Genomic DNA, 22,419 nt, shown 5'->3' with positions numbered 1-22,419 from the left:
CAGAAGGAGATCGAAAATGTATTTGAAGAAATTATGGCTGAAAACTTCCTGAAATCTAAAGAAGGAAACAGATATCCAGTACAGGAAGCACAGAGGGTCCCAAAGAAGATGAACACAAACCCACACCAAGACATACCGGAATTAAAATGGCAAAAGATAAAGAGAGGATTCTAAAGGCAGGAAGAGAAAAGCAGTCAGTTACAAGGCAACCCCCATAAGACTATCAGCTTATTTCTCTGCAGAAACTGTGCAGGTCAGAAGGCAGTGGCATGATATATTCAAAGTCCTGAAAGAGAAAACCCTGCCCCTGGGATACTCTACCCAGCAAGATTATAATTTAGAATAGGAGGAGAGAGAAAGAATTTCTCAGACAAGCAAAAACTAAAGGAATACAGCACTACTAAGCCTAACCTAAAAGAAATATTGAAAGGTCTTCTCTAGATAGAAAAGAAGCAAGTATCTATAGGAAAGGGAAAATCACAATAGGAAAGGCAAATATATAAAAGGATTGAAGATCACTTAAATAAGTCAGTACATAGATGAAAAAACAATCCAAAAAAATTGTAAAAATGATTAAAACTACAATTAACGGTAAAAGGATAAGGATGAGGATGTAAAATAGGACATCAAAATCACAAAATGTAGGGAATGGGAGTATAAAAATGAAGATCTTTTAGAATGTGTTTGAACTTGTATGACTATCAGTTTAAAGCAAGTAGATATAGTTATGGGTTAACATACTTGAAAACCAGGGTAACCACACATCAAAAAGATACAATAGATTCACAGAAACCAAAAAGAAAGGAACTCAAGCATAATACAAAAGAAATCCATAAAACCACAAAAGGGAAAACAAAGAAGAAATGAACGAAGAAGGACAAAAACTGGGAAACAAGGTTTAAAATGGCAATAAGTACATACCTATCAATAATTACTTTAAATGTCAATGGACTAAATTCTCATCAAAAGACATAGAGTGGCAGATTGGATAAAAAATCAAGAACCGGGGCTCGCGGAGCCGCCCCGGGAGGCTGGGTGGCGGGTTCGCGGCTGCCGCCGGACTGAGGCCTACTCCGCCGCCTCTCAGTGCTATTGTCCCTGGGCCCGGCCCTGACCGGGCCCACTGGGGAGGCGAGTGCGCCGCCTCCGACGAAGATGCCGGACCAAGCCCTACAGCAGATGCTGGACAGAAGTTGCTGGGTGTGTTTTGCCGCTGATGAAGATGATAGAACAGCTGAATGGGTGAGACCATGCAGATGCAGAGGATCTACAAAATGGGTTCACCAGGCTTGTCTGCAGCGCTGGGTGGATGAAAAACAAAGAGGAAACAGTACAGCCAGAGTGGCATGTCCCCAGTGCAATGCTGAATACTTAATAGTTTTTCCAAAGTTGGGTCCAGTTGTTTACGTCTTGGATCTTGCAGATAGACTGATCTCAAAAGCCTGTCCATTTGCTGCAGCAGGAATAATGGTTGGCTCTATCTATTGGACAGCTGTAACTTATGGAGCGGTGACAGTGATGCAGGTTGTAGGCCATAAAGAAGGTCTGGATGTTATGGAGAGAGCTGATCCTTTATTCCTTTTAATTGGACTTCCTACTATTCCTGTCATGCTGATATTAGGCAAGATGATTCGCTGGGAGGACTATGTGCTTAGACTATGGCGCAAATACTCAAATAAACTACAGATTTTGAACAGTATATTTCCAGGGATTGGTTGCCCTGTTCCTCGAATTCCAGCTGAGGCTAATCCTTTAGCAGATCATGTCTCTGTGACCCGAATTTTGTGTGGAGCCCTTGTTTTTCCTACTATTGCGACAATAGTTGGTAAACTAATGTTCAGTAGTGTTAACTCTAATTTACAAAGGACAATCTTGGGTGGAATTGCTTTTGTTGCCATTAAAGGAGCATTCAAGGTTTACTTCAAACAGCAGCAATATTTACGTCAGGCACACCGCAAAATTCTAAATTATCCAGAGCAAGAAGAAGCATAAAACTGACTTCTCGTTGTTCTGCAGTCCTCTCATTCTTATGAGTCTGTTGTGTTGTTTTGATTCCATCATTAATGCACAGTAGTGGAGACTTGCGATAAGCTGCTGCTCTCATATTTTTAAGAAGTAAAATAAAGCACTTAGGGAAGGGGAAACCCTCTCAGTAATCACGGAACCTAAGGATTTGATTTGTTTTCATTCTTTTGTATGTACTTCTTTTATGGCAGTCATCTGAACCATTATTTTAGCATGGTGAACCTGAGTTTTGTTCATATTTTCTTCAGACAGAAATGTAAAGATCAAACTGTGCAAATATTTTAAAATGCACATGCCGTTTTATTCAAAGGCCTCTTTTGTACATGTTCATGTTCAGTGTTTTCTTAGAATCAGCAACTCAATGAAGGTACTATGAGGATTTTTCTCACTGGCATAATTTGATTACAAGCTAAACAGGAGTATATGTTAATATGAGGAAATGTAAATTAGTTATACATAATTAACAAACCAAAAATGTATGTAAACATTCAAATGATTATCTGAACAAATGCAATTTTGTTTTCTTTTTCTTAACCCATGTGATGTCCTCCAAAATGTGTAGGGTAAAATTTCACAGGGCTTCCAGATCACTTTTTCACTATTAAATTTTATTTATATAAAAAAAAAAAAAAAAATCAAGAACCTACAATATGCGGCCCACAAGTACAATATGCTGCTTACAAGACTCACTTTAGGGCAAAAGACACACAGGTTGAAAGTGAGGGGATGGAAAAGGGTATTTCATGCAAATGGAAACAATAAGAAAGCAGGGGTAGCAATACTCGTATCAGACAAAGTACTACTTTAAAACAAAGTAGTCTTTAAAACATAAAGAAAGACAAAGAAGGACATTATATAATGATAAAAGGAGCAATACAAGAAGAGGATATTACACTTGTTAACATAAATGTACCCAATATAGGAGCACCTAAATACATAAACAGCAGCAGACATAAAGGAAGAGATTGACAGGAATACAATAATAGTAGGAGACTTTAACACCCCACTGACATCAATGGACAGATCTTCTAGACAGAAAGTCAGTAAGGCAACAGAGATGCTAAATGACACAATAGACCAAATATTTTTCCTTGGTCGGGGGAACCAGGTAAAACAGATAGCTCCTAATGTCTTCCCAAAATAAGTGACTTAATTTGCAACAGTTCCTGGAGAAATTCAAGCTTAACAGCATTCTCAGAAACAGTAGAAGTAGAGTAAAAGGCAATTCGGAGAAGATTGGTAGATCCATTGGAGAAACAGGCTAAACTTGTAGGCTGGCTAGTTCACCAGAGAGAACGGCGGGGAGGAGAACAGCTGGGAGGAGTCTGAGGTGGCATCAGAACAAATCTGAAACCCTGACCTGGGAAACTATTCCTTCAAAGGAGCCCAAATTTGATTGGATTAGTCTGTAGAGCAATTTATGCCCCAGGGCACTGTTGAAAACAATAGATCTATCAGCCAGAAATTAGTGGAATTTAACAGCAGGGTGTGATCAGGGAAGGTGTCAAAGACAACCCGGCTAAAACCACTGCCTTCCCAGAGAGAATGGGGCACAACCAAGTCTGCACCCCTCAGGGAGCAAATTAGAGGTTTAACACTTCAGGGGGTAATGGACTTCGCTAAAATATACCAGCCAGTCACTAAAGAAACAAGTACGTAAAGAACAATAAATAGCTCCAGAAGGTATGGAAGGGGTAGCAGGGAAAGATTAGTACCCAGAGTTCAACAGAATCGTCTAGTTGGGAAATAAGCCTGACAAACACAGATGAAGGACAACATCCCTAGTTGATGGGATCTAAAAAATCATCCTTGGATCCAATCAATCAATCTTTCAAGCATCTGTTACTTGCAGAGATCCCAGAAGTTGAAGACCTGAGTACCAGACTTAGATTTCTACTCAGATATTTCTGGAGTTAATAACAGTGATCCAGTGGGAAATTTAAAGTTAGCAGTCACAAGTTCATTCAGCAGATACTGAGCACCAAATACACTGTCATCTGCTAAATGTGGATTGAATTAACGGAATCTAATTTCCCAAGAACTTCTGAAATTTTTTCTCTTTTCCTCCTTTATTATTTTCTAATAATCTTTGGCAAAAAGAGTGAACAGTATCATCTTAACTGAGGTTAATGCCTGAGGTCAACTTAAGTTCATGCTCTTGAACTATTTCTTACTTTAAATGATTGCTTGTTAAGATATCAGTATATCCCTAAAAAAATATTAGAGTATTTTAGTTAACTATTTCCTACCAGGATACTTTCAATAATTAATTTTGCAGACTTTAAGCAAAAACAAATAATTATAGATTACTGTGATTAGAATTTATAGATCACATTCATAAGGACACTGGCCTGGTGATTTTCTATGAGATAAATATAATAGTTTATTATGGTTCATAGCATTATTTCAATCAAAGGAAGAGGGCTAAAAATGACATCAAGAGTTCATTGAATCAAGTCTTATTACAAGTGAATTTTTTTCAGCCTAATTTCACCCCTTGTCTCTCCAAATTCTTTATGATTATATAATATTGCTACTTCTAACTTCGTGTAACTTTTTCTAGAATATTTCCTTTGCTCTCTCCCTTCAACAATCAAGTTTTGATTTTTACAGTTTCCTCCCATTTTCATCCTGATTATGTCAAATTTTTTTTTTTTTGGCTGCCATTCAATTTTATCTAAAAAGAGGATTTTAGCTTTTAACTATTTCATAGTCTACTTTTTATCATGAGTTGGTATGCATTACATCTTGGCAAAATGTTTTCAGTTCTTTTCTCAGGCCCTTTTGGAAAATTCTTTCTAATATCCACATAGCACAGATGCAGAAACAAAAGTTGGGAATCATTTAAAATGTTTTCACAATCACATAATGATTTGTAGACTACTCAAGATTAGCAGTCACAATTCTACGGTGTTTTGTGTCTCTTTTAGTCCAACTGGGTCATATTGGCAAGTATCTCCTCTCAAGATAGACAGCAATGTCATGTGTATGATCTTTCTTACTCTGAACTTTTCTACAAGCTACAAGAAAATATTTTTTCAACTTTTCTATATAAACACAGTTTTGTAATTGCTTATACCTTTTCATACAATTTTATATAGTTTCACTCATTTCACACTTATCTTGCTACATCTTTATTCTTCTCATTGAGATTATAAGCATACATTTTTGTCTCTTTCTCATCATAAATAAGTTCTATATGAAGTAAAAAAAAATTTTAAACTCCCTTTAATGCCAAAATACAATATTAATATTTTCTTTTATCATTGTTGTAGAAGAAAAGTAGTGTTGTGAAAGATAGCAGAAGGCTCTGATTTAAAAGATTATTTTTGTCCTTTCTAAATCTATGAGGATAAAATGAGAAATGTTGAAAATTACGATAAATCATAGAAAATACACCTCATTTTCATGTTTATAATATAGTACTGCTTTCCTTCTGGTTCTGTGTTCCATTAGGTTTGTGAAAAAGGACATTTAGTTCAAAGACACAAAGAATCAAATTCTGATGTGACAGGTAATGTTCTGCTTTTACCCTCTCATAAACAATTAATTCATTTCCTCAACAACCACTTTTTTGTGCTACAGCTTTGAGGTTATCACTGTGCTTTGTGCTAGGGATATTAAGAATATACTATACCATTTCTTATTCCCAGGAACTCATCTTTTAATAGGAGGAGACAAACAAATAAACAAGTTAAGTGCAGTGTTACCGGTGCAATGCCTATAGTCTGGACAGTGTTCCAAGGGAGCACAGAGAAGGGAGTGGTCAGTTAGACTGGAGGGCTGGATTGAGTGGTCCCTGTACTTGAGAGATATTGCCGATTTGAAAGATTTTTCCCAAAACAGAATATAGGGATTTTATGTTTTAAAAAACACCTTGGTCCTTTTGTGATGAGCCAGGAGAGAAATTAAATTTTGGATTATTCATTTGCTTCTATAGGAATCTGCTGAGTCTAATATAAATCTCTGAATCTCTAACATTTCTGGTATATTTTTTTCTTAATTTTTATCTCATTATCTTTACTTGAGGTCCTTTGAAAAATATTCATAAAATTTAAACAATATTTTAATTTTGTCTAAAATACTTCTTTAATTTTATGTGTGTATGTATTAATTTGTATACATTTATACCACACTTATTTTCAAAAAGAATTTCAGGTAACTTAATTAAAAGTATATATACAAGTACATAAATCCACTTAGTTTATGATACAGCAGGCTAATTAAAAATAGAAATGGAAGTAAGAACCACACCTAGGAAAGGAGAGAATTTTATTATAATTAAGATGGTTACTTCGTTGAACAAATGGTTACTTCGCCAAGCAAATCAGTCACTTTTTTATGTAACTTTTATATATTCTTCTGTTAAATTTAATGTCAGAAATTAAAGAACACATTTTAGAATCCTTATTTTAGACTTTTTTCTATACACATACACTCCATGTTAATTAATCACAGGTTATAATTAATCTTCAGGTTTTTTTGCAACCTATGTTTTCATTTAAAAGTACAGGATATTATTAACTTCTTTACATGTTAGTAAATGGTGGCAAAGTATTCCATTGTATTAGTGAACCTTTATTTAGCCACCCCCATTGTTAAACATTTTTTTCTGTTGTAAACAACAATGAAGATGTTTAACTCCCTATTTGTGTATAGTCTTAATTATTTATTTATAATAGATTCCTAGAAAGGAACTGCTGACCCAAAGAGTATGAACATTTTTTAGACCTTACTATAAATAGCAAAAATGCAACAAAAATCATATAAGATTTGAGAACTGTTCGTATTAATTTCATTGAGCTAAACTACTATTTACATATTATCTGCTAGCATTTTTCATTTAGAAAAAGATAAAAATATGAAATGTAAAAGAGTCAATGAACTATTTTCATGCTACTAATGAACTTTTACCATCTTTTCTAGATACAAGGCCAGATATATCAGATGACTGTACATTTGATTATTTCAGAAGACAGTTCCCTAATCAAGGTTTGTGAATAAGATGGGAATATAGACAGTAATGAGTGGTCACCTATCATCTGAATGTGAGCTATTTAATATGTATCTGCTCAAGATTTACACATAAGAAACTAGAAGATTATCTTCAAATCAGACAGCCAAAGAACAATTCACCTTCCCAGAAATTCTGAATCTCAAATTTTTATTTTTCTCTCTAACTCTAGAAATATAAAAGACAGTAGAACTTCCTTATATGTCAACTTGATTTCTTGTAATTTTACCGAGTCAAAAAAAAAAAAAGAATATTCATCTCATTGTCTAATCTTTTCATTCCCATCTCATTGAATCTTAAAGCAGAGAGAAACCTTGAGAGCACCCTACTCTCACCTCCCACTGACGACAGGACCCAGGCGCATCCAACTTTTGATTGACTGCACTTGGTGACAAGTAGTTTGCCAAACTGCAGTCACTTCATTCCATTGTTAGAGAGGAATGTTCTTTTTATGTTGAGTTAAAAACATATGTCCCTGTAAATTTAATTCACCTCTTTAATAACACAAAGCAAAAAAGAATGAAGAGACCTTAAAGGTAAACGTTTCTGACCGACTCATTTTCCCTAATTCTCCTTGAAATAATAAGAACAAATGTAATGCCTCTTCCACATGACAGATCATAAATATTTTTTAAAGCTATCATTTCCCTGATACTTTCCATTTCTTTCAGCCATCCATAATATGATTCCCTTTACTATTATATTTTACTGTTTTCTATCACTATTCAAGCTTGAATGAAACTTAACACAGTATTGCAGGTGTCATCTAACTAGGACAGCCATTCCTTGGTATCTGTGGGGGACTGGTTCCAGGAACCCCACGGATAGCAAAATCTGATGATGCTCAAGTCCCTTGTATAAAATGGCGCAGTATTTGCATATAACCTATGCATATCCTTCAGTATATCTAGATTACTTATAATACCTGTACAATGTAAATGCTATGTAAATAGTTGCCAGTGCACAGAAAATTCAAGATTTGCTTTTTCGAACTTCTTGGAATTTTTTCCCTACTATTTTTGATCCACAGTTGGTTGAATCCGCAGATGCAGAACCCATTGATATGGAAGCCTGACTGTGTACAATAAATTATCATTCTCATTTGCTTCTTTCTAGATACCAGATTTCCATTAATGCAGTCTAAGATTACATATGTTTTTTTGAAAATTATCCTAAAATATTGACATATTGGATTTACAAATACTCAAACCTATAAAGTTTTATTTTCATAGTGCCACTGCTAACTTATGTCTCCTCCATTCTCTACTTCTTCAATTTTGGTTTGATATTTTGGTCCAGTGCACTGAGCCTTAAATTTATTCTTGTTAAACTAAGTCTTCTTAGATTCAGCCTTTCATGAACTTGATCTTGATTATGTCATACTGTTGTACCATATACATGTGTATATACCTCATACATATATACAATATATAAATACATATCTATACATATATCTGACCTCTTGTCAAAGCTTCAGCCTCTTTATCTGTATATGTCTTCACTTAAATGTCCCTTGTAGCCAAATTCAAATTCATCTAATCCCACATTGAATGCTGTTCCTCCTGTATTCACTCTAACTTTGGTAGCAGTACTATCTACATAACTACCCAAGCTAGAAACCTAATAGTTATCTTTTTTTCTTCTTTCACTTCCACCACTCATATCTAGATAGCCACTGAATCCAACTGATTTTACCACATAATCCCTTTTTTCTCCACCTTAACTACCAGCATTCTTTTCAGTGCTTATTTATCAGAAGCACTTTAGATTTCTAAGTGGTCTCCTTGCCACCAATATTGTCATCCTAATTCAACCTCTCATACTACCATAAAAGCAATCTATCAAAGACAGAAATCTGATTAATGCCACTACCTAAAGCCTTTCAGTAATTCCCAGTTTTCTAACAGTGGTTGAAGTTGGCACAGTCCTGAGACTTCAGTTTGTTCTAGGCTTTCTCTTTTCAATTTTTTTTCAACTTTTAATTTTTAAATAATTTCAAGAATAGTACAAAGAACTATATCTATCTACCTACCTAGCTGTATTTTCCCCCAATCCATTTTTTGTAGACATAATAATACTCCTTTATTCCTAAAGAGCTTCAGCGTATATTTTCCAAGAACAAGAACATTCTCCTACATTAAAATAAGGAAATTCAACTTTGATACAATACTACTTTGTATCATACTGTAGTTAAATTTTGCCAAATGTACCAATGATGTCCTTTAGAGCAAAACTTCTCCCTGATTCAGGCTCATGGACTGCATTTAATTGCCATATCCCTTTATTCTCTTTTAATTTGGAACATCTGCTCAGCCCTTCTTTGTCATTCACAGCACTGGCACTGAAGATTATGGGCCAGCAGTCTTACAGAATGTCTGGTTTTAATATTTTAGAATTATCTGGGGAGCTTATGATAATCCCAGCTTTGAATTCTGAGTTGGCCTTTGTTGTCTACCCCCAAATCTGCATTTTAAATAAGGTACCATAGATAATTCTGATGTTGATGATCTGCACTTTTCGACTCACCACATTGGGAACTATAGTGAGAGTTGGTGGGAGGCCAAGCACTTGGGACCTAGCCCATCCAACTCTTATTCATCCTGAGTAGCTTTCATGTACAATTTTTCTTTCAATAATGGTCTGTTACTTTAAAAACAAAAAAAAATTTTTTTGACAACCACTAGCTGCATCAGTGAAACCAAGTTCCCTAACACGACGTACAAGACTTCCAGTGAACTGGCCCGACTGCCTCTCCAGTGTTGCCTCTTGCCGTTCTCTGCCTTTTCCTTTACACCTCGGCAATGATGGTCTTCTTGTGGCCTCAAAATGCATCAGTCTTCTCACCTCCTTGCTGTTACTCATTCTGTCTTCTCTGCCTGAAACATAATGCTCCCTCTTCAACTAGATAAGCTACTCATCATTTAAGGAGTAGGTATCAAAGTGTAATTAAAGACTCACACACAGTTCATTACAATAAGAGTGAGATAGACTGAGTGATAATGATGTGCTCAAAATGTAATAAGATTCATATACAGTTCATTACAATAAGTGAGATAGACTGAGTGATAATGATATGCTCAAAATGTAGTAAGACTCATATACAGTTCATTACAATAAGAGTGAGATAGACTGAGTGATAATGATATGCACAAATTGCTCTGGTTGCTCAGAGAAGGGGATGTAATCCAGCCTGGAAATCTCAGGGAATGTTTTCCTGAAGGAACTGATCCTTAAATTATGATCATGATTATGATGGAGTCTTAAGTGATAAGTTAGGCATTTAGCAGCAAGAGGAGAGTCACTTCCTTGAATTCTTAAAAGATTAATGTCAATGGTTTTGTGATCTTATTTATATGAAAATTCTTCCCTTACTTGAGATGTACTATGTCTGGGACTGAAGATAAGGCATTCAGAGCCTTTTGACTCCTGACATCTCTCACCAATATTTATTCTCCCCTGTCTAAACAGAAGAAAACTCTATTCAGTAGAAAAGACAGGTGCAGCAGAGGAGCTGAGGGACTCTGCTCTTTGTCATCCATCAGTATTTTAAAATAATCCCAGCAGAACAAATCTAAACATTATTTGATATATTTTCATTCTGAATATAGCTAAGTAAAATTCACTTCTTTTTGTCAATATTTCTTCATATCTGAGTTCATGTGGTATTTTAACCTTCCTGATACTATTCTCCTGTGGCTCAGTCACTCTCTTATAATCATCCTTTGTTACATAATCTCCTTTCCATCTTTGTTCATGTTCTTTTAAAAATCTGATGTTTATTTGCTTCGCAGAGGTCTCAACATACTAGTCGATGACTGTGCTAGATACTGGGCTACAATGGAAAATAAAATATAGTCTGTTCTCAAGAAGCAGAGAGAGTGACAAGTAAACAGACAGTAGAAATATAATGAGATAAATGCTACTTACTGTGCTATGATATTATACAGGAGTTGTTTGGGGATAAGGGAGTATCAGAGAAAGTTTCTCAGAAAAGGTAACTGTTACGGTTCCAGGGGCCAAATAAATAAATAGTATTTTTTCTTTACCAAGTTTTGAATCTATTAAAAATTAAGACAAAAGAGTAGGACAAAATACTAGCAAACTGAATCCAGCAACATATAAAAAGGATTATACACAGTGACCAAGTAGGATTTATCCCAGAAATGCAAGGTTGGTTTAACATATGAAAATTATCCACCTCCAAGAGTAATGAAAATAAAAACAAAAATAAACAAGTGGAACCTAATTAAGCTTAAAAGCTTTTGCACAGCAAAGGAAACCATAAACAAAATGAAAAGAAAACCCACAGAATGGGAGAAAATATCTGCAAATGAAGCGACCAACAGGGATTAATCTCCAAAATATACAAACAGCTCATGCAGCTCAATATCAAAAAAACAAACAACCCAATCCAAAAATGGGCATAAGATCTAAACAGACATTTCTCCAAAGAAGACATACAGATGGCCAAAAGGCAAATGAAAAGATACTCAACATCACTAATTATTAGAGAAATACAAATCAAAACTTACAATGAGGTGTCACCTCACACCGGTTAGAATGGCCATCATCAAAAAAATCTATAAACAATAAATGCTGGAGAGGGTGCTGAGAAAAGGGAACCCTCCTACACTGTTGGTGGGAATGTAAATTGGTACAGCCACTATGGAGAACAGTATGGGGGTTCCTTAAAAAACTAAAAAAAGCTACCATATGATCCAGCAATTCCACTCCTGGGCATATATCCAGAGAAAACCATAATTTGAAAGGATACATGCATCACAGTGTTCATTGCAGCACTACTTACAATAGCCAGGACATGGAAGCAACCTAAATGTCCATCAGCAGAGGAATGGAAAAAGAAGATGTGGTACATATATGCAATGGAATATTACTGAGCCATTAAAAAGAATGAAATAATGCCATTTGCAGCGACAAAGATGGACCTAGAGATTGTCATACTGAGTGAAGTAAGTCAGACAGAGAAAGACAAATATCATATGATATCACTTATACATGGAATCTTAAAAAATGGTACAAATGAACCTATTTACAAAACGGAAATAGGGTCACAGATGTAGAAAACAATCTTATGGTTCCAAAGGGGGAAAGGTGGGAGACGGGTAAATCAGGAGATTGGGATTGACATACACACACTACTATATATAAAATAGATAACCAAAAAGGACCTATTGTATAGCACAGGGAACTCTATTCAGTACTCTGTAATGACCTATATGAGAATAGAATCTAAAAAAAGAGTGGATATATGCATAACTGATTCACTTTTGCTGTACAACAGAAACTAACACAACATAGTAAATCAACTATACTCCAATAAAAATTAAAAAGAAATAAAATTAAACAATGTAATACACATTAATTGAAAAAAGAACAAAATGCACATGATCATCTCAGTACATGCAGGAATAATGTTTGGCAAAATCCAACATCCTTTCATGATTTAAAAAAAAAAAACTCAATAAAGTAGGAGTAGATGGATGTTCCTCAACCTGATAGAGGCTATCTACAAAAACCCCACAGCTGACATCGTAGCTGATGGTACAAGACAATGCCTTCCCCCTAAGGTCAGGACCAAGACAGGGGTGTCCGCTCTCAAAATTTCTATGCGACATAATGGAGGTTTAGGCAGGGCAGTTTGGAAAGAATAAATACAATGCATCCAGACTGGAAAGAAGTAAAACTACCTCTATTTGCAGAACACATGATCTTGTATGTGGAAAATCCTAAGGAACATACATACACACACACACACACAACCTACTAGAGCTAATAATCAGTTCAGCAAGGTTGCAAGATAGAAAATCAACATGCAAAACTCAGCTGTAATGGGTGAATTGTATGGTATGTGAATTAGATCTCAATATGTTGTAAAAATCAATTGTATTTCTATATACTAGCAATGAACACTCTGAAAATGAAATTAAGAGAACAATTCCATTTACAAAGCATCAAAAAGAATAAAATACTTAGAAATAAATTTAACAAAAACAGTTACCTGTACACTGAAAAGTACAAAACACTGTTGAAATATATTAAAGAAGATGGAAAGATTCCCCCACATTCAGGAATCAGAAGACTTGTTAAGATGGTGATACTCACCAAATTGATATACAGATTCAATGCAATCCTATCAAAATCTCTGCCGAAACAGAAATTACAAGCTAAACCTAAATGCATAGGAAATGTAAAGGACGAGAATAACCAAGACAATTTTGAAAAAGAAGAACAAAGTTCAAAGAGTCATACTTTCCAATTTCAAAACTTACCACCAAGCTGCAGTAATCATAACAGTGTGGTACTGGCATAATGGCAGATATAGAGATCAATGAAATAGAATTGAGAATACAGAAATGAACCCTTATATTTATTGTCAATTAAGTTTCAACAAAGGTGCCAAGACAATTCAATGAAGAAAAAAACAGCCTTTACAACAAATGGTACTGAGACAACTAGATAGTCACATGCAAAAGAATGAAGTTGGACTCATTCCTTACACCAATTCGTTAATTCAAAATGGGTGACAGACCTAAATGTAAAACCTGAAACTACTCTTAGAAGAAAAGATAGACATACAATGTAAACATAGTAAGGGGACTGCTAGCTTTAAGCTCCAGCATGTAAAGGGCTAGATTTGGAGAGTAGACCTTTGTTAGGAAGAACGTTCTGGATAGTTAGCAATGCTTACTCTTCCTCCCCCTACCAGAGCCAGCCCCTTCTAGCCTTCTTGTCTCATTGAAGGGTAGGGGGAAGAAAAGCTAAGAAATGCTTATTTAGGTCACAGCCCAGGGACACAGACCCACTAAAAGACTAAGATTTAATAAGATTATAGAATGTTCCCTTTCCCCATACCTTACCACCACACCAACATGACTCCAGTATAAGAACAATGGTTTACAGCTAAAAGAGCTGCAAGCCAGACACGTATTCTATCTGATAAGTGGTGCTTAGGGAACCCCAAAGACAACAGGATAGACAAAAACAAGGCTATTATAGGAATTCCTATAATGTATACACACACACACACACACACACACACACCTAGCACATCATATTCAAACTTCAGAAAACCAAAGACAAAGACAAAAATCTTTGAATTGATCTTTCTGTCTGACTTATTTCACCTAGCCTAATGCTCTCAAGTTCCTGTTGTCCCAAATGGCAGGATTTCCTTCTTTCTCATGGCTGAATAATATTCCATTGTGTGTGTGAATGTGTGTGGGTGTGTGTGTGTATATACACACACACACACACACACACACACACACACACACACACACATACACACACCGTATCTTCTTTATCCATTCGACCATTGACTGACCCTTACGTTGTTTCTGTGTCTTGGCTATTGTAAATAATGCTCCAATAAACATGGACAGACACCTCTTCAAGATCTTTTTTTTTTTTCATTTCTTTGGATATATCCCCAGAAGTGGAATTGCTGGATCATAGTGTAGTTCTATTTATAATTTTTTGAGCAACCTTCATAGACACATACAATTAGTTAGGGAGATAAATAACCAAAACAGAGCATAGTGTACAATTTAGAGAAAAGAATTTGGAATTGATCGTCATGAAGGAGACTGAATCTCACAAGTCCAAATGAGAGAAGCAAGAAGTACTTCTAAATCAATTGAAAGTTTTTTCACCTCTCAAAAAGACACCAATGCTCAGTCAAAAATAATAGCTGGTGGATTCACTTGGGCATATGACATGAATGAACACTGATTATCAGATAATTCCCTTGACTGCTTGATGAAGCTGAGTAAAATTACATTTCCTAATTCAGAGTTTGCCACTAAAATGCCCTGTGGGTTAACCAAAGGGGAAATTTTGATGACAGATGTGTTGGACTCTTACAGTGTAAAGCTCATTTTGTCAGATCTTACCAACAATGATGTCTTCTACAGTTATCACATGATACATTGAATAAAAAAGAAAAAACATTTCCTCTGGCTATTAGGTACTTTAATTTGAAAAGTGGGGTTTCAAAGAATCTTGATTTCTATGAAGATTTTAATGAAACCACAGAAAACATCAAACCAAATATTGTCAATATGTTCTCCAAAGACAAACTAGACTTTGCTCATCTATCTGCATGGTTGGCTGACAATGAAAATATAAAATGTATATTTTTGCAAATTTCATTCAGTCTATCAACTTCTTACCAAAGAAAATAAAAAGATCTGATCTCCTAAATGTCTTGCACACCTTGTATTTAAAAGAGAGTGTGATTTGCTATCCTGTGATAATGAGGCTTTCGTAATGAAATTTTTTGGTCACGTTTTAGTTTCCTCAAAACATGCAGAAGCACTTAATGAGATTTTCGACTTTATAGAAATGAAAGAGGGCAGTTTCCTTAGACCCGTGCCAACAAGGTGGCTATCATTGTTGCCAGCCATAGAAAACACATTAAAATGTTGGTCTGCCATTAAATCACATTTTCAATATGTGGGACAAGAAGAATGGCCTTCTCTAATTCGCAAATAGTTTGAAGATGGGAATAGAGGAAAGGGCTACAGTAAAACAATTTATATGCTCTTTTTCTAATTCTGTTTGATGACCTTTGAAGAGGTCATACGGAGCATAGAAAAGGATGAACTAACTGCACCTCAGTTGTTTGACATTATGTGTAGGTTATGACAAAAACTCATACAGTGAAAAAAAATGACATTTAGGGGGAAATAAGACTGACTCAGAAGTCAAAAATATGTCACCAGAAAGGGCAGCCAAGTTAAACAGCACTAAAAACTGTAATTTATTTGAAATCCACCTTCAGTTTAAGTTCGAATTACCTCTGTGCTTTAAAAACCTATTCCCTGAGGAAGAGAAGTTTAACTTGCAATGATATCCAGTGTGCTTCAGAGTATCTAAAAACAGTGGACATTTTAGACATGGCGAACACTACATGATGAATTTAAGGATACAAAGGACCAAATGCCCAAAAGCCAGCCTACTAAATTAAGCCTGTAGATACAAAGTGGATGGAAGTTTTTGTAAAGCTGGAAACTAATTCCTTACAAGTCTAGAAACCTGCTATTACTAATAAGTAAGGTCACATTCCATGCTCAAATTCCTTTGTTGACAGGATATCTAACTTGCTGTCATTGCATTGGCCTGCCACCAGGGGTCAGTGTAATGTGGGGCTTCATAAGAGCAGACCTCAGAGGCCTTGACTTTGAATGTATTCAGTTTTACCACTACATAAAAGAAAAGAAGGATATCCTGAAGGCTGCAGGCAGTTCAGAGAAGTATTATTGGAAGAGGACACACAAAGAGCAAAAATATCCTACTTTATCATGGGACATAAAGAAACGTCAATTTTTATTAATTATAAGTAATGTCTGTTTAATTAGCCCCATTGTATTTACATTCAACTTTTTAAAGGTCTTATATTTAGGTATCTTAAGAAGACATGATATGGCCTATAAAATGTAAATATCCTATAAAGAGTTAAAATCTGTATCAGAGGAAAAAACTATTTATAATGTTATATTATTCTCACACATACTATGTGTTTAATTGGTTCCACTATTAATAACTACTAATTGCCACTGTTAACTACTCCTATTGTTTTTCTTAAATAATGGCATTTATGTAACAAAAAAGCAAATAATACAGAATAATATATAATTTTAAATAACTGCCTAATTTATATTTTATGTTAAAATAATAATCATGTGTGTATAAGTACTTATTACATATTGTACTAATTTTTTGGTCTGGTGTAGCTGTGTCTTGAGTTGGCGCTCTAAAAGTTAGTCACCCTACTACACATGTAGATGGCTTTCATAGAGCCTGACATGCAGAATTCAGTTCTGAAATGCTTGATAATTATTGGGCAGGTATTTCTACTGTTTGCTCTTCTCTTGAAACAGTTTCATTTAAAAGCTTCCAGAGGAAGTATGCACTGATATATTTCATATGTCTGAATGAGATAATGTCAGATTAATTGAAGATAAACTCAAGCTAGCCATTAAATATATGAATGAGGTAATTGTGAAGAAAGTAAAAAAATTGTTTTGTTAACCTTAAAACCTAAGTTCAGAAATTTTATGGTATATTCTCTTTTTTAGCAAAAATACCTGGACAAGCCCCTTCTTGGCTTCTAAAAAGATATTTGAGGTAGGAGAACTACACTTGATTTCTTCTACCAGGTTACCTTACTCCCTTTCCTCTGTCTTATAAGATTTTTATTTTGAATTAAAGTAACAGCTAAAAGTGACGTTTTAATAACAATTGCTAATTGTCTCCTTATAGTCTACATAGTGTCTGTGGCTAGGTCAGTTTTATACATAGGAGTGCACATATGATGCATCTTGAATGGTTCTGAGATTTCAGTAGCCCTAAAGTAGCCCTAATGGATGCCTTAACATCTGCAGTTAGACATTTATTTCTAAGCAATTATCATTGCTTTATCTGAGTTTCTCTTTTTAAATAGAAATACTTCTGGCATAAGACAGTTACTTAGAATGAATACGATCAAATGTTTTACTATCTATAATAGCAATTGAATCATTGGTCCCGTAGGGATTATACTAGTACCTAAAAACTGGAAAAGGAATAGAAAGGGAAGTCAGGGATAACATAGATAAACTTTGTAGTTTTGTCTAAACCGGTAATTATACCACTAGCCCCCCTGGCAAGTTTCCCTATCTCTAGGAATAATGATATGAATAACCACCTGAACAGTGGATTTGTAAGTATTTGAGAATAGACTGAATTTGCACAACAGAGGAAACATGGTATGCCTGTTCTCCCTTCCTTGGCCTCTTTTCTAAGAACTTGGTTTCTGCTCAGTAAATGGGTTCTGTTGAAATATGTAGGCTCTCTTGCCCCAAAAACCTAGAAAATTAGGTTAAGAAACCATCTTTGGCCATACCTGTACTTGGATCTAGAACTGATTAATTTAAACTAAGACTTAACTTTTAAAATATATTACTTATCATATCTATGGAAATAAATGAAATAATATATCAACATAAGAGAAGGTAATAGAAAAAGTACTGGAGTTAGAAGATATGTATTCTAGACCTGCCCCTCCTTCTTATTAGCTATGTTATCTTGAGCAAATAGCTTAGCCTCTCTGATTCCCTAACATTCCCTTACATTCCCTCTCTGATGTAAGATGGGGATAACACTGGCCATCCTGCCTGTATCACAGGACTGGTGAGAGCCCCAAGTAAGATAATACCTGTAACAATACTTTGCATACTGTGAGATGTAAAATACAGATATAACATGGCATTACATTACTCTTGATTAGATAGTTCATTGTTGACATTGAAATCAGAGTACCCAATTTCTTTCAGCTCCCAAACTATGATTCGGAGGCTTAGCAAAGACCAACAAAGATATTTTTTAGAAACCGATGAGAGGCCAGTCCAGGAAACAATTCAGCCCAGAATCAATGATTTGTATGGAAACTGTGTCAAAGTGACATCCTTGAAGAGTCCTATGAGCAAACAAACTCCCATTTGGACTGAGAAGACAAGGATACCAACAGAAGGTTTTTCTTTTTTGTTGTTGTTTAGGATTTTAATATTATATATAAAGGTGGCTTTCACTGTATCATCATTAATATTGATAAATTCTATGAAATTTGGATTATGGGAACTTTTTATAAACAGAGGATAGACAGCCATTTTATTCCTGACTCTGTAAAGTATTTGTCTTATTTAATTTCTATATAAGTTGAATAGAAGAAAATTGTTTGTTTAATATAGCCTTGAAAAATCAATTTAATTTCCTTATTCCCATCACCTCCTTGTTATTGATGCCCTTTCCATATCATAGAATAAAAAAGTAATGAGCTGATACACACAACATGGATGAATCTCAAAATCACTGTGCTGAGAAAAAGCAGCCAGACACAGAAAAGTAAATACTATATGAAATCACATTTATATGAAATGCAAGCTAATCTATAGAGACAAAAAGTAAAGGTTTCCTAGAGTAGGAAGGGACAGAATAGGGAGGAAGGAAAGAATGGACTGTAAAGGAGCATCAGGAATCTTTTAGGGATGATCTTTTCTAGATCTTGTTTATGGTAATGGTCTCAAAGGTATTTACAACTGTTGAAACTCCAGGGTGTTGGGCCAGACCAACTAGCTGGATTGAATTATCATCCGCCAGATGGCAAAGACCGAGTGGAGCAGCAATTCAGTTTAGACGTGTTGCTTTTTAAATGCCTTTTAGACACTGAAGTGGAGGTACTGAATAGGCAGTTGGATATATGAGTCCAGCATTCAGGGAAGAGATCTGGGCTGAAGATACATTTGGGAATTTTCAGCCTATAGATAGTATTTTAAGGCATGAAGCTGGATGAGATTTAAGTGAGTGTAGATATAGAAGAGGGTTAAGGAGCAAGTCCTTGTGAACTCCAACACTGATGGATCAGGAAAAGAGTAAGAACCCAACAAAAGAAGACTAAGAAGCCCCCTCTGGGGTAGGAGGAAAAGCAAGGGAATGTGTTGTCCTGGAAGCTAAGTGAGAAAGTGTATCAAAGAGAAGGGAATAAGCAACCAAGTCTAATGCTTCTGATTAAGTCAAGTGGATTTACTATTGGATTTTACAGCATGGAGGTTTTATGTGGGATCTTGATCAGAGAAATCTCAGTAGAATGATAGAGGTACAAGTCTAATTAAAGTGTATTTTAAAATAGGAGGAGAGAAATTGGAGACAGTATTTACAGAATTTTGCTGCAACAGGGAGATTTGTTTTTCAGTTTTCCCCACTGCTGCCACCACACTGCTTAATTTAAAATTTGTTTCTCATCTTTCTCATCTTCCCTGAGCTGAGATTCTCATGGCTTTTTTGTTATATTATCTTCTAACATGTCCTGATGAATCTTGATGACATACGAATAAAAATTCTACAATCTTCTTTTTCACTGAAGTAAATCATTTCAGAGAGAGTTATCTTTTCTTATTTTTTGCTGTTGTCCCTTTCTTTATAATATATACATTTAGGGCTATAAATTTTCCTTCACCTCCTCACCTGTATAATTCTCCACCTACTACAATCTAGCTTCTCACCATAACAATGAAATTATTTCCAAAGTCATCAGCTCTTATCATACCTGACTTCTCTACTGTTGGTTAATTCCAGAGGCTTAAAAACTCTCTCTCCCTTCATTCACTGAGCAATTCCAACAGACGTATATGTGGAACTTCTCTTTTAGTCCTGTTTCTCTGCCCATTCATGTTTGGTGTCCTACATGGGCTTCACTTCCTCTGCCTGAATTTTAAGTGGGCTCTTCCCCAGTATTCCATCCTTTGGTCTCTCCTCTTCTCACCACATACTTTATTTCTGAGCGCTCTCATCTATACCTGTAGCTTCCACAAACAAGTGCTGATCATAATCATATTTTTTTAATCATCAATATAGGCATCTCTTTTGAATTCCATACTGTGCCTACTGGAATTATCCTTCTGTTTTTCCTCACAGATACTTCTAATCCAACTTGCCCACTGCAGATCTCTTTCTCCTGCTGCATTCTGTTTCTCAGTCAATAATACTGCCGTCCTCCTGTTATCTAAATAATAGCCCAAGACATATCCTAATCTTCTACATCTCTTTGGTATCCAACAATGAGAAGCTCTATCAATCTGCCCTCAAAGATTCTCTTGACTCTGCACTTCTTCATCATACTGCTGCTCCTTTAGTTCAGACTCCCTTTCTGCCTCCCTTGAATTACTGCATTAGCCTCCTAACTTGTCTCTGCCTCAACTCTCACTTTTCTTCAACCTGTCATCCTCCTGGTTGCCAGTGTGATCTTTCAAAAATGCACATCTAATTATATCACTTCCATGTATAAAGTTTTCAACGGCCTCCTAACAATTCCATTTTTAAAACATTAAGCATCTACCAGTCACAAATTATTCCTGTCTCAGGAAATCTCCCAAAAGTACTATTATTACAGACAAGATCTCTAGTTTTGAACAACTTATTCACACCTACCTGATTTCTAGTCATTCTAAACCATACTTGTGATTTCCTGAATGTGCCACGTTAGTCCCACTATCTAGATTACTACCCTTTTTTTTTTTTTTTTTTTTACTTAGCTGACATAGCTATGCATCAAGACTCAGATTAATTAGGAATTAGGAATATTTCCTTTTCCAGCTCTAAGTATGGCTAGAAGTCCCTCTTCAGCAGTCCTTTAGTAAGTACCTTGCCTTATCTCTATAGATATATATTCTAATTGATGCTTTACTTCTCTCTCTCTAGTCCCAACTGTTGGCATATTAAAGGCAAGGACTATATTTTTCATACCTATTTACCAAACCAAACAAAATGCCGGATACATAATAATGATTCAGTGAGTATTTGTTGAATGGCCTAGGAATGGCTTCTCAAGAGACTGTAGGTAAATTCAGTTTATTTGCCAGCACTGCCAGATATTGTAATCATACATACCCTCAATCATTGTCTTTCAAGTCTAGCTTAATTCAGTGAGTGCTTTAGTCATCTGTTTCCTTTCTTTTTATTAATGGATAATTCCTTTTTTAAAAGCATTATTGTGGATATTTTAAGCATAAACAAAAGTAGAATAGAATAATGAACCGCTGCTGCCCGTCACCCACCCTCAACAGTTATCAGCATCCTGCTATTCTTGTTTCATCTATATTCCCACTGCTTTTTTTTTTTTTTTTTGCTAAAGTAGTTAAAGCAAAGTCAGCAAATCATATTGTTTTGCCCATAAATAGTTCAGTGTATATCTCTAACTAGATAAACAAAGCATAATGTATTTCTTGCTTTTATTCTAAGCGTATTCTACTTTTTCTTATGCTGTCTACATATCAATTTAGGCATCATAATTATAAGTAACACTGCTACATCCTTTAAAATGTCTACCTATTCTCCTTCAGGCTTTACTTAGGGTTCTTTTTTCTCCCTCTCTCTACCTCTGTATATTGAATTTTTTTAAATTGTGTTAAAATACACATGACATAAAATTTACCATCTTAACTATTTTTAAGTGTCAAGTTCAGCAGTGTTAAGTACATTCACACTGTTGTGCACACAATCTCCAGAACTATTTTTGTCTTGCAAAACTGAAACGCCATACCCATTAAACAACTGCCCATTCCTCCCTCCTCCCAGCCCCTGGCAACTATCCTACTTTGACTGACTATTCTCGGGATCCCATATAAGTGGAATCAAATATTTGGAAGACAAATACAGTATTTGTCTTTTTGTGACTAGCTTATTTCACTTAGCATAATGTCCTCAAGGTTCATCTATGTTGTAGCAGGTGTCAGAATTTCCTTCCTTTTTAAGGCTGAATGACATTCCATTGTATATATACCACATTTTGCTTATCCATTCATCCATCGATGGGCACTTGGGTT

At 35.3% G+C, this 22,419-nt stretch overlaps 2 protein-coding genes across 2 annotated transcripts in view; both read left to right on the top strand.

The window, feature by feature from the left end:
• AGBL3 (AGBL carboxypeptidase 3) overlaps positions 1-22,419 on the top strand; it is a 133,076-nt gene that overhangs the window by 87,705 nt on the left and 22,952 nt on the right. Inside the window, 3 exon segments of the mRNA XM_057550113.1 lie at positions 5,482-5,539; positions 6,952-7,021; positions 10,831-10,832. Coding sequence (XP_057406096.1) covers positions 5,482-5,539; positions 6,952-7,021; positions 10,831-10,832 — 130 coding nt within the window.
• LOC130708597 (E3 ubiquitin-protein ligase MARCHF5-like) lies at positions 992-2,661 on the top strand. Its single transcript, XM_057550107.1, has one exon. The coding sequence runs from the start codon at positions 1,156-1,158 to the stop codon at positions 1,990-1,992; it is 837 nt and encodes a 278-aa protein (XP_057406090.1). The 5' UTR covers positions 992-1,155; the 3' UTR covers positions 1,993-2,661.

The sequence above is a fragment of the Balaenoptera acutorostrata genome, chromosome 7, assembly GCF_949987535.1.
Source record: "Balaenoptera acutorostrata chromosome 7, mBalAcu1.1, whole genome shotgun sequence".
In the NCBI taxonomy this organism is placed as follows: domain Eukaryota; kingdom Metazoa; phylum Chordata; class Mammalia; order Artiodactyla; family Balaenopteridae; genus Balaenoptera; species Balaenoptera acutorostrata.
This window is presented reverse-complemented; position numbering and strand designations above follow the sequence as displayed.